At 40.4% G+C, this 13,516-nt stretch overlaps 2 protein-coding genes across 2 annotated transcripts; both read left to right on the top strand.

Moving 5' to 3' along the window:
* The first annotated feature begins 1,890 nt into the window (after positions 1–1,890).
* On the top strand, positions 1,891–3,534 carry LOC140012749 (uncharacterized). Its single transcript, XM_072061043.1, has one exon. It carries the CDS (start codon positions 1,891–1,893, stop codon positions 3,532–3,534), a length of 1,644 nt encoding a protein of 547 aa, XP_071917144.1.
* Positions 3,535–11,024: 7,490 nt separating this feature from the next.
* Positions 11,025–11,849, top strand: LOC140012748 (uncharacterized). The gene has a single exon (XM_072061042.1). It carries the CDS (start codon positions 11,025–11,027, stop codon positions 11,847–11,849), a length of 825 nt encoding a protein of 274 aa, XP_071917143.1.
* The last annotated feature ends 1,667 nt before the right edge of the window (positions 11,850–13,516 follow it).

Genomic DNA, 13,516 nt, shown 5'->3' with positions numbered 1-13,516 from the left:
ATGCATTAAGAATTTTCCTATTTTTCTCTCCCAAGGTGTATTCTTTGCCCAACACCTCGAGATCTTTGATCAAGTCATTGAACCTGCAATACATTTTGTCAATATCCTCAAGGGGTTCTATTTTAAATGATTCATACTTTGTGACCAAGATAGACTTTTTCTGTTCTCTCACGTTGTCACTACCCTCATGAATTTTTCTTAGCTTATCCCACATTTCTTTGGCAGATTTACATCCTTTGACTCTAATTGACTCATTTGAATCTAAGGCACTATAAAGAATATTCATGACTTTGGCATTCAATGTGAGATTGGTTCTATCTTGAGCATTCATCTCAGCTCTTGTTTTTGGCCGAAACAAACCTGTATCTGCATCAAGAATGTTAGCATCATGCTGTCCTTCATTTACAATAAATCATAGCTCAATATCAATGGATTGCAAGAAGATAATCATTCTTTCTTTCCAACTAACATAATTGGAACCAGTAAACATGGGAGGCCTAGTGACCGATTGTCCCTCAACAAACATGGCATGATTGGTTGTCATCTTTACTCCAAGCCGTTTGAGCTTAATCTCTAGGAGACCAAGCTCTGATACCAATTGTAAGGCCCAAAGACAACCTAAGAGGGAGGGTGAATTAGGTTGATTAAAATCTTAATCAAATTTATGCAATTTTTCTTTAATAAAAATTTACCTTCTTTTCTAGTAATGATCAACCAAGTAGATTAGAAGAAGAGAGCAATGTTGATTAGAAAAACAAGTATAGATAAGCAATTAGAATTTTATTAAACAAAAAGAATAAGATAGAATATCAAACCGATTATCTACCAAGCTTTCCTCAAACTTGAAGACCAATCACTAGGTTGAGCAACTTCTCTTTGATGAAAGATGATCAACTAGATGTACAATGGAGGGAGCACTTCCTCCTTGCCCTAAGCCTCACTTAGTCAAGCTAAGAAGTTTTACAATCACTCAGATAACCCTCAACAAAGCTACACTAATAAAACTTTCAACCACAAGAGAAATGCTCACAAGAAATTCACACCACTTGGAGAACAAATCTTGTCTTGGAGACTATTTTCAAGCTAAAATATCTCTTGAGATCTTGTAAACAAAGTGTACAAAAGTTGTTGTCTGATTCAGAATCGTTTGTATTTAAAGGGAACCAAAAATGGGCGTCATTAATGCTTCCAACGGATAGAAGGCAGATGAAGAGTCAGCTAGCCGTTGGGGCTGTCGGACGTCCGACAGCTTAGTCATCGTCCGATCCCATCGTCCGAAAATCAGTCAAGTTGTTGTTCGGACGTCCGATGAGATTTTATCGTCCGAGCTTCTGTGTCCGAACGTCATCCAGAGAGTTATCAAAGCTTTGTGGAATTTTTAGGACGTCCGATGAGATTGATGTGCGTCCGAAGCATGCGTCCGATCCTTCAGGATGTCCGATGCTTCCTTACGAGCGTCCGACAGAGTTTCCTTCTTGATGTTCTTCATCCTTTCGGACGTCCGACAGATTCCTTCGGACGTCCGACATGAGTGTCCTGTTTTTGCTTCTTCTTTTGGTTGATTTTCATTTCTTGACATATTCGTACTTGATTCTTTGATAGGCAAAAAATACTTATATTTGAAGAGAGTTAGATAAACATTTCAAAGTACTTTGTGATCATCAAAACCAAGAATAACAAGAGGATCGGACATTAGAGAGATTCTTGAAGTTTGGACCTTCTAAGTTCTATGGAGGCCTAGAACCCGAGGTAGCAGAAGGTTGGTGGGAGAGGATCTCTGACATTTTTGCAACTTTAAATTATACGGAAGAGAGACAAGTGACTTTTGCAGCATTCCAGCTTGAGGGAGCTGCTCGTTCCTGGTGGAACCTAATTAGGGTTAATTGGGATATGAACCATATGCCTAGGACCTGGGCAAACTTCACAAGGGAGTTTAATGCCAAGTTTCTACCCCCTCTCATTCAAGAGAAAAGAGAGGATGACTTTATCAAGTGTAGGCAGGGGGCGGTGAGTGTCGCCGAATATGAAATCCAATTCACAAAATTGTCCCGTTTTGCTCCTGAATTGGTAGCCACGGAGCAAAGACGTGTAAGCAGGTTTGTGAAGGGACTGAACGTGAAAATTCAGGAGGGATTAGCTGCTGTTCGGATAGACACATTTGCTGATGTCGTAGAGAGAGCTCGGAGGGTTGAAGTTGCCAGAGCTCAAGTAAAATCCTTCCAAGCCAAGAAAAGATTTGGCCCTAGCAGCAGTCGGGAGTCGACTTATGCAAATGCTCCACCGGCCAAAGTAGGTCGAGGAATGGGTAGAGTAAATAGTCCTGGAGCACCACTAGGCGCTCTAGCAAGAGGAGCTGGGGCAAGAGGTACCGGAAGAACAGATATCGGTACTAGAGGAGGACCAAGTAGAAGGAATCAAACTAGGAACGCCCCGCAAGGAGGTCGTGTGACCACCCCTCAGGTAACTTGTGGATATTGCAGGAGGGCTGGCCATACTGAGGACGGATGTTGGAGGAAAGAAGGGAAGTGCTTGAGGTGCGGAAGCAGTGAACACCAGATTGCCGGTTGTCTAAAAATACAAGAAGGTGGTACCACAAGTGCAGGACAAGCCACTTCTGGAGGAAACAGGCCGAAAGTTCCTGCCAGGGTGTACGCTATGGACGATCAACCTGTACCTGATTCCTCGGAGGTTATGGAAGGTACTCTTCCAATCTTTCACCGATTAGCTAGAGTACTAATTGATCTTGGCGCAACTCATTCATTTGTGAATCCAATTTTTATGTCCGAAATTGAGGTACAACCTATTAAATTACCTTTCGATCTTGAAGTTAGAACACCTATGGGTAATAGGAGTATAATTACTAGCCTGGCCTATAAGAATTGCGAGTTCTGGGTTGGAGAGCATAAGATGCTAGTAGACCTAGTCAGTTTGGACATAAAAGGGTATGATGTTATTATAGGAATGGATTTCCTAACTCATTACCATGCTAAGCTTGATTGTAGAGCAAAAGTGGTGGAATATTGGATTCCTGGGGTAGCAACCCTGAAATTGGATGTGAAAGGTAGACTAGCATCATCTGCTATGATTTCGGGAGTTCGGGCAAGAAAAATGTTGTATAAAGGAGCGCAAGGTTTCTTAGCTTCCTTGATTAACGCTCCCAGGGACCAAGTAAAGTTGGAGGATGTGCCGGTGGTAAGGGAATTTCCAGATGTCTTTTTCGAAGAATTAAAAACATTACCTCCAGAGAGAGAGGTGGAGTTTAAAATTGAAATGGTGCCGGGAATGGCCCCGATTTCTAAGAGTACGTACCGAATGGCTCCTGCAGAGCTAAAAGAATTAAAAATACAATTACAGGATCTATTGGAGAGAGGTTTTGTTAGAGAAAGTGATTCGCCATGGGGGGCACCTATTCTATTTGTTAAGAAAAAAGATGAAAGTTTGAGGTTGTGTATTGATTATCGAGAATTAAATGAAGGAACAATTAAGAATAAATACCCTCTACCATTGATTGACAGCTTATTTGACCAGCTGTAAGGATCAGTAGTTTTCTCCAAGCTGGATTTGTGGCAAGGGTATTATCAGTTGAAAATTAAGAAGGAAGACGTACCTAAAACTGCTTTTAATGCAAGATATGAACACTTTGAGTTTGCAGTCATGCCATTTGGGTTAACCAATGCACCAGCTGCCTTCATTGACTTAATGCAGAGAGTCTTTAAAAAGTACTTGGATCAGTTTGTAGTAGTTTTTATTGATGATATCCTAGTATATTCTAAGACTCGAGAGTAACATGTTCAACACTTGAAAGTGGTTCTGCAGATCTTAAGAAAGCATAAATTGTATGCTAAATTTAGTAAGTATGAGTTTTGGCTGGATGAAATTTCTTTTCTGGGGCACAAAGTTTCTAAAGATGGAATTGCTGTAGATCCGGCAAAAGTTGAGGCAGTCACAATATGGAAATAGCCAGAAACTCCAACAGAGGTTAGAAGTTTCTTGGGTCTAGCAGGTTATTTTAGACGATTCATCAAGGACTTTTCAAAGATTGCCGGAGCTATGACAGAGCTAACAAAGAAAAATAATAAGTTCATTTGGACTCCAAAGTGCGAGTCAAGCTTTCAAGAGTTAAAGAAGCGCTTAACATCAGCTCCTGTTTTAGCATTGCCTGACGGAGTAGAAGGTTATGTCGTATATTCTGATGCCTCTAGGGAAGGTCTAGGATGCGTACTAATGCAAAAGGGTAAAGTGGTTGCCTATGCCTCTAGAAAATTGAAGCCTCACAAACAAAATTACCCAACGCATGACCTAGAACTGGCCGCAGTGGTTTTTGCCTTAAAGAAATGGAGACATTACTTGTACAGTGTGACCTTTGAAGTTTATACGGACCACAAGAGCCTTAAGTACTTATTTTTCCAAAAGGAATTGAATTTGAGACAAAGGCGATGGGTAGAATTTTTGGAAGATTATGATTGTTCAATAAACTACCACCCAGGAAAAGCCAACGTGGTAGCAGACGCTTTAAGTAGAAAGGCTCAAGTAGCGGGGTTAATGGTAAAAGAATGGGACATGTTAGGAGAGGTTAGTAGTTGGAACCCTCGCTTGGAGAGATTGAAGATTTTATTTGGGAACCTGACGTTGAAATCACCATTGTTGGAGCGTATTAAAGAGGCACAGAAAACGGACCCTATAATCCAGAACCAGCTGGAGAAGTTGCGAAAAGGAGAAACCCTAGACTTTAAATTAGGGTCTGAAGGAGTGTTAAGATTTCGAGATCGAATTGTAGTTCCAGTTGATGAAGGATTGGGGAAAGAGATTCTAGAAGAATCACATTGATCGAGGTATACCATACACCCATGAGTGAACAAAATGTATCACGATGTGAAAGAGTTATACTGGTGGGACGGTTTAAAAAAGGACGTGGCAAAATTTGTACAAAAATTTCTGATATGCCAACAAGTAAAAGCTAAACATCAGAAACCCTCTAGTCTATTGCAGCCACTAGAAATCCCTAAATGGAAGTGGGACCATATAACCATGGATTTTGTAACGGGGTTGCCTCGAAATCAAAAGAGATTTGATGCGGTTTGGGTGATAGTTGACAGGCTTACCAAGTCCACGCATTTTCCACCTGTGAGTATGAGCTTTCCTTTGGAAAAAATGGCCAAGTTGTACACGGAAGAGATCGTGAGATTGCATGGTATTCCTATAAGCATTGTGTCGGATCGAGATCCAAGGTTTGTTTCACGTTTCTGGCAGAAATTTCAAGAGACATTGGGGACCAAGTTGAAGTTTAGTACCGCTTATCATCCCCAAACAGACGGGCAGTCGGAAAGGACAATTCAAACTTTGGAGGATATGCTGAGGTCGTGTATATTGGATTTTGGAGGTAAATGGAGCCAGTATATGGCCTTAGTAGAATTTGCCTATAATAATAGCAATCATGCATCAATTCAAATGGCACCTTATGAGGCATTGTATGGGAGAAGGTGTCGATCTCCGATTCTTTGGAATGAAATAGGAGAGAAGAAAATTTTAGATCCAACGGTTATACCTTGGATGGAAGAAACTCATGAGAAAGTGAATGTAATTATGGAAAGGCTTCAAACTGCCCAGAGTCGACAAAAGAGCTACGCCGACACAAGGAGGAAGATCTAGAATTTGAAGTAGGAGACAAAGTTTTCCTAAGAGTTAAACGCGTGAAGGGCGGAGTAGGGTCCAAAAAGGGTAAAAAGTTAAAGCCGAGGTATATTGGACCTTTTGAAATTTTGAAACGAATCGGAAAAGTGGCGTATCAACTGCAACTGCCTTCGAGCATGGCCAAGGTTCAAGATGTATTTCATGTCTCTATGCTTAGGAAATACCACCCCGACCCAAGCCATGTGCTGCATTTGGAAGAAATTGAGATAGATGAGTCGTTAACTTATGAAGAAGGACCAGTCAAGATTTTGGAGAGAAGTAAAAGAACTCAGAAATAAGAAAATTCCTTTGGTGAAGATTCTATGGAGAAATCATGGCTTAGAGGAGGCAACTTGGGAACTAGAAGAAAAAATGCAGAAAGGGTACCCCGACCTATTTCTGTAGAAGGTGAGAATTTTGAGGACAAAATTCATTTTAAGGAGGGGAGGATATGAGAACCTTGAAAAAAAATGCCTACCTATATATATATTTATCCATGCATATTGCATTTGTACTTTTGATTCATTAGTAAATTCTAGCATTAAGTATACTTACTCCTAACTAAGTACGTGAAAACAATTCTTATGTTATAAATACTAAAATTGTGTTAAAATATTAAATTACTTGGTTTTGGTTATGTTAAATTAATATTGCCTGAGTTAGATTAATTTTATTGCCTTAGTATACTTAGTACGGTAAAATCTCGATAATCGAATCTTTGCGAGATTAATATATTATTAGGCATTCAAATTACAGTTGGGGTAAATTTTGGAATTAGATTTGAAGTGAGGACTTAAGTGAAAATTCGGATGAAATGTGAAAAGATTAAAATAACCTCCACAATCTCGGAAATTACCATGCAACCACCAAAGCTTCCTCGCCCAACCTTAAAAACCAATATTCCATTTCTACCGGATGCAATTTCATCTTTCTCCACCCACACAACCAACCCCATCCGCAACTCCTCACCATATCCTCTCCACTACACATCAGACCCACCCACAACAACTCCACTTCACTTCCATTTCCCTGCCTTGGTATCATCGATGAGAGTGAGAGAGTGTGAGAGAGCAAGGAAAAAAAAATAAGAGAGGAAGGAAGTTGAGTGAGCTGCGAGTCCGGGACTGTCCGAGAGATAGTCGTGAGCTTTATCACCTTCCTCATCCCCACCGCGAGCTACCGTTTCATTCTGCAACTTCACCTCAACCAGCTGTGGCCATTTCCAACTACAAACACCGCACCTGCAACCACCGGCAACCAGGACAGCAGACCAACCATCCATCGCATGCGTGAGTTAACCGAGAGGAGAGGAAGAAAACTTCAGCTTCTGTCGCGTGAGTAAGCTTCCAGTAGAGGTAATTTCTGGACTGAAATCAGTAGATTAAGCTGGTTATGGACTTGCATGTGAAGTTGATGCATTCGGATGATGAATCAAAGCATAAGGAAAATCTGATTCGAAGGAATTGGGGATTTGCCGAGAAGCTGAAACAGAAATACAGCTTTAATTTTGTTTCTCTGAAGTAATCTGAGCTTATAAATGTGATTAGCTAACTAAAAACTAGGTGATTAAGCTTTGTATGAAGTTCGTTAGTTCGGTTAAAAAAAAACGAAACAACAATCTTCTGCATGCAAGCTCACCCGAGGTAGTTGAACAAAATTTCTGGAATTACGGATGAATGTTGCTGATATCCGAACCTGCTTTGGACTAGAAATGACAGTTAATTAGTTAAGGAGTTGTGCATGTGAGATTTGAGTGCAAAATACAAGGTTTTGGCCAAAGAAAATTCAGATTTATGATCAATTAACTGCTGGAATTTCTCAGTTTAGCCGAGAGAGGAAGAAAAGAATTTTTTCGGATTTCTTTTACGAATTTTGGGTTCCACATTGTTACATTAAAGTTTGATTCGTTGTAAAATACCATATTATTGCTGATTGCACTTTAGAATATCTTAAGATGGTCATGCATGTAAATTTTGGGGTAACAATTTGATTTTTTTTGGTTGGAATTTTTGGAGATGGAAGTTACTTGGTTGATAAACCACTTGCGGCTTAGTCGTTGGACTTTCTTGGCATTTGAATGGATATTTTGGAATAAAAATTGCTGGAAAATGTTTAATTTGTATTTGTCTGTGTATTATGAGATTATTGGTTGCAACATTGGGTAAGATGTTGTATCAAATCTTGGCCCTGTATCCATGTACAAGTTAGTGACTTTTAACATTTACATTTTGGGTTGATTGGTTATAAAAAAAAAACAGTTATTTGACGCGAAGAGCTAATGATTGATGAAGCTCTTCACCATGTGAGTAATTTTTGCAAGAGTTTAATTTTTGGGGAATTTGTTCAAGTAGTTGGCCGAAATGTACTTGGAAGGTCCATGGGTTGTGATTTGGGTTTGTTTTGATACCTTGGACCTTCTTTGTTGAATTTTGTTTGGAACTGAATCTGTTGAGACTTAGGGCTAATGATTGATGAAACCCTAGTGAAATTGATGTTTGGTTTGTGATTTTACTATATTGGTGACTTGGAATTCAAAGTGCAAATGAGTTGGAGTCGTGAAGTCCGTTTTGGTCTCTTGAATTCGAGTATTTTTGGTCAAGCTTTATTGAAATATTTTATCTTATTATCCAGGTATAGAAATTGAGTATAGTATGATAAAACTAAAATTTAAATGTCGGGATTTTTTTTAAAACCTTACTAACTAGTTAATTCTTTTCTTTGCTTAAACTAGTCCTAGTATTTTTAAGAAATAATTGTATTAACTTCCAAACTTTAAGTTTTTCATAAAATTGTCCTTGTCTAGTTGTTTTAGAGGGAATTGTTAAAAACACTAGATTTGAACAATTTCAAAAAAAAAAGGCATGGAAAACTTGTTCAGCAAGAAAACCTGTTTGAATTAAACTGGTTTAGTTGTACCTCTAGAAAGAAAAGTAGCTTTAAAGGAATCATACGAAATATTCTATTACTTTACCAGCTTTAATTCTAAGAGATTTATTGATTTATTCTGAGAAAATAAATTAGTTTTATACCAGATAATCTTTTGTATATAAACCAAGAGTTTGTTTAGTAAAACTTATAGCTTTCATTAAAAATACTTGGATTTCTAGGGTTTAGCGAGGACGTGGATTTCGATTCTCAGCTTGACTTTTGTGAGTGTCCGTTCTTGTTCTATGACTAAAGTGTTAAAGTGCTTTCTTGACTTGTTATGTGATAATTGGAAAGTGATTTTCCTGAACCATCGAAGTGGCAGTGTGTACTTTATCGCACTAACCTTTCGAGTGGTGACTTCCTTGAAATGTTTTCTCGACTAGTTTATAATGTGACGTCGTTGGGTGAATCCCTCGACTAGTTTAAAAAAAGGTATACTCGAGTACTACCAAACTCTCTCGTGAGGTGTGCGGGCCCGGTGGGAGTAAGTTGGTTGAAGCGTGTTAAGGAAAAAAATAATGAATCTACATGGACTTTAGATAGTAAGAGTTGACGGAGGGTCAACTGCGATTAATTTTGATCAAGTTCGTGGAAATGGCTCCTGAGAGCCCCTGTATCCTACCCTGTGCTGTTATACGCTTTTCTACTTGTTGAATTTAAGCTTGAAGTTATTATTTACTACTTGTGTTATATGATTGCATGTTTTGGGCACCACTGAGCTTTAGCTCACCACACGATATTTGTTTTCCTTAACAGGTTTTGGCGTTCGAGAGATTTGAAATCTATTTTTTTTTTGGTTTTTTTTTAAATATTGCTTCGAAACGGTCTATGTATCTTTTGTTTTGGGTTGCCACTTGAAGCTGGAAAATTGCAAACCCTAAACTTTGGCCTGTATGAATGAATTTGTAATTTTCGGTTTCCACTTTGTGGTTTGTATTGTATTAGTATAGTTATGTGTTAAGTTAGTTGGAGATGTACTAAGGGTGAACATGCAGATGTCCAATGTCAATGTTATCTCTGAAGTTAATGTGTTTCTAGTATTTTGGATGTTTAAGGGATTGGCTTGTTCGGGTGAGGAAATTTTGTTTTGATTAAAGTTGTACGTGGAAAGGGTTTAGTCGGTTTCCTTGCGTGAGTCCTGGCGGGAGCTAGGCAGGCGACCTGCCAACCCTCTGGTTCGCCTTAGAGGGAAGTGGGGCCGTCACAGGTGGTATCAGAGCCTAGGTTAGAAAAGTTATTGGGAAGAAATATTAGATATGTTAGAAACCCTGAACCTTTTAAGAGTTAAGAAGTGAGTTGGTTAGATATACCTTAAGTGGCACTTGAGCACGTTTGCTATTTAAGTATTAACCTTTGGATTTTGGTTATTTTGCAGGTATGGAAAACGGAAACGGACATGCTAATGGTAATCGAGTGGCTAATGGACATGTAGAGCCCCTTTGGTCCATCTCCTATAGGCCACGAGACGGAAGACCTCGTATATGTTATATACCAGTCGATAGGTTTCCCCGATGCCAGTGTAGGGTCACGTATGCTTACCCTAATGAGTTAGTGCTGTCTTTGGACGACGAGCGTCGCCAGCTGAGGGATGCTAATCACATTTTGACCCGGATGTCGAGGAATTGAGCATCATAGTTGATACTCAGATGGATCGTATAGTTGAGCTCGAGCAGAGGTTAGTAGCCGAGAGGGCTAGGTTAGAGGCCGCTCGTGAGGAGTTAGGGAGACAGAGGTCTCGATTGACTCGATTAGCTGAGGAGGTACGTGATAGGAGTACGGGTATTAGGGTCGACGCCACTATGATGATAGACGAGGTCATGGGGATTATTCAGGGTACTGCTCAGGCAGGTGTGGAGGAGGACCCGGAGGAGGATCCAGAGAAGGACCCGGAGGAGGACCCTGAGGAGAACGTTGCTCCTGGTAGCCCTGCTGAGGGTTAGAATAGGTTTGATCTGGTTGTATCTACATATCTAGGGTTAGTTGGGGTGATACTAGTTTAGGTCCTAGCATTTTGTCTAGCTAGACGGCCTACTTTTGAGGCACTATATCCCTACTTTTGGTTTAAGGGAGGCCATACTTTTGGAAGGCACCCTAACCTGTTATTTGTATGAATTTTGGTATGTGAATATATGTGTTAAGTGTTTTATTTTCCTTTCCTTAATATTCGTGTTGATTTTACTTATAAAAGAAAATATAATAAGTAAATAAGTAACAATATCTTCGCATATTACTTCATTTATATCAATAGGCATAACTAGGTTATGGATCGACGAGTTTGAGGTAGAGAACGTGGGAGATCAACTAGACAACACCCTGAGGGTGGTGGTGATAGGGAACCTGAGGTCCATCAAGACCAGGGTCAAGGAAGCGTGGCCTGAGACCCAGTGGCCACCGCAATCAATAAAATAACCGATGTACTAGAGCGCATGACTGAGCACCAAGCCCTTGGAGCGGTGCATCATCAAGGAGGCCCAATCGATACAGAGGATCGGACATTAGAGAGATTCTTGAAGTTTGGACCTCCTAAGTTCTATGGAGGCCCAGAATCCGAGGTAGCAGAAGGTTGGTGGGAGAGGATCTCTGACATTTTTGCAGCTTTAAATTATACGGAAGAGAGACAAGTGACTTTTGCAGCATTCCAGCTTGAAGGAGCTGCTCGTTCCTGGTGGAACCTAATTAGGGTTAATTGGGATAGGAACCATATGCCTAGGACCTGGGCAAACTTCACAAGGGAGTTCAACGCCAAGTTTCTACCCCCTCTCATTCAAGAGAAAAGAGAGGATGACTTTATCAAATGTAGGCAGGGGGTGGTGAATGTCGCCGAATATGAAATCCAATTCACAAAATTGTCCCGTTTTGCTCCTGAATTGGTAGCCACGGAGCAAAGGCGTGTAAGGAGGTTTGTGCAGGGACTGAACGTGGAAATTCAGGAGGGATTAGCTGCTGTTCGGATAGACACATTTGCTGATGCCGTTGAGAGAGCTCGAAGGGTTGAAGTTGCCAGAGCTCAAGTAAAATCCTTCCAGGACAAGAAAAGATTTGGCCCTAACAGCAGTCGGGAGTCGACTTATGCAAATGCTCCACCGGCCAAAGTACATCGAGGAATGGATGGAGTAAATAGTCCTGGAGCACCACGAGGCGCTCTAGCAAGAGGAGTTGGAGCAAGAGGTACCGGAAGAAGAGATATCGGTACTAGAGGAGGACCCAGTGGAGGAATCAAACTAGGAACTCCCCGCAAGGAGGTCGTGTGACCATCCCTCAGGAAACTTGTGGATATTGCATGAGGGCTGGCCATACTGAGGACGGATGCTGGAGGAAAGAAGGGAATTGCTTGAGGTGCGGAAGCAGTGAACACCAGATTGCCGGTTGTCCAAAAATACAAGAAGGTGGTACACCAAGTGCTAGACAAGCCACTTCTGGAGGAAACAGGCCGAAAGTTTTTGCCAGGGTGAACGCTATGGACGATCAACCTGTACCTGATTCCTCGGAGGTTGTGGAAGGTACTCTTCCAATCTTTCACCGATTAGTTAGAGTACTAATTGATCCTGGCGCAACGCATTCATTTGTGAATCCAATTTTTATGTCCGGAATTGAGGTACAACCTGTTAAATTACCTTTCGATCTTGAAGTTAGAACACCTATGGGTAATAGGAGTATAATTACTAGCCTGGCCAATAAGAACTGCGAGTTCTGGGTTGGAGAGCGTAAGATGCTAGTAGACCTAGTCAGTTTGGACATAAAAGGGTATGATGTTATTATAGGAATGGATTTCCTAGCTCATGACCTTGCTAAACTTGATTGTAGAGCAAAAGTGGTGGAATTTTGGATTCCTGGGGAAGCAACCCTGAAATTGGATGTGAAAGGTAGGCTAGCATCATCTGCTATGATTTCGGGAGTTCAGGCAAGAAAAATGTTGTATAAAGGAGCGTAAGGTTTCTTAGTTTTCCTGATTAACGCTCCCAGTGACCAAGTAAAGTTGGAGGATGTGCCGGTGGTAAGGGAATTTCCAGATGTGTTTCCCGAAGAATTAAAAACATTACCTCCGGAGAGAGAGGTGGATTTTAAAATTGAACTGGTGCCGAGAATGGCCTCGATTTCTAAGAGTTCGTACCGAATGGCTCCTGCAGAGCTAAAAGAATTAAAAATACAATTACAGGATCTATTGGAGAGAGGTTTTGTTAGAAAAAGTGATTCACCATGGGGGGCACCTATTCTATTTGTTAAGAAAAAGGATGGAAATTTGAGGTTGTGTATTGATTATCGAGGATTAAATGAAGGAACAATTAAGAATAAATACCCTCTACCATTGATTGACAGCTTATTTGACCAGCTGCAAGGATCAGTAGTTTTCTCCAAGCTGGATTTGAGGCAAGGGTATTATCAGTTGAAAATTAAGAAGGAAGACATACCTAAGACTGCTTTTAATACAAGATATGGACACTTTGAGTTTGCAGTCATGCCATTTGGGTTAATCAATGCACCAGCTGCCTTCATGGACTTAATGCAGAGAGTCTTTAAAAAGTACTTGGATGAGTTTGTAGTAGTTTTTATTGATGATATCCTAGTATATTCTAAGACTCGAGAGGAACATGTTCAACACTTGAAAGTGGTTCTGCAGATCTTAAGAGAGCATAAATTGTATGCTAAATTTAGTAAGTGTGAGTTTTGGCTGGATGAAATTTCTTTTCTGGGGCACAAAGTTTCTAAAGATGGAATTGCTGTAGATCCGGCAAAAGTTGAGGCAGTCACAATGTGGAAATAGCCAGAAACTCCAATAGAGGTTAGAAGTTTCTTGGGTCTAGCAGATTATTATAGGCGATTCATCAAGAACTTTTCAAAGATTGCCGGAGCTATGACAGAGCTGACAAAGGAAAATAATAAGTTCATTTGGATTCCAAAGTACGAGTCAAGCTTTCAA

Source organism: Coffea arabica, chromosome 8e (genome assembly GCF_036785885.1).
Source record: "Coffea arabica cultivar ET-39 chromosome 8e, Coffea Arabica ET-39 HiFi, whole genome shotgun sequence".
NCBI classification, from domain to species: domain Eukaryota; kingdom Viridiplantae; phylum Streptophyta; class Magnoliopsida; order Gentianales; family Rubiaceae; genus Coffea; species Coffea arabica.
This window is presented reverse-complemented; position numbering and strand designations above follow the sequence as displayed.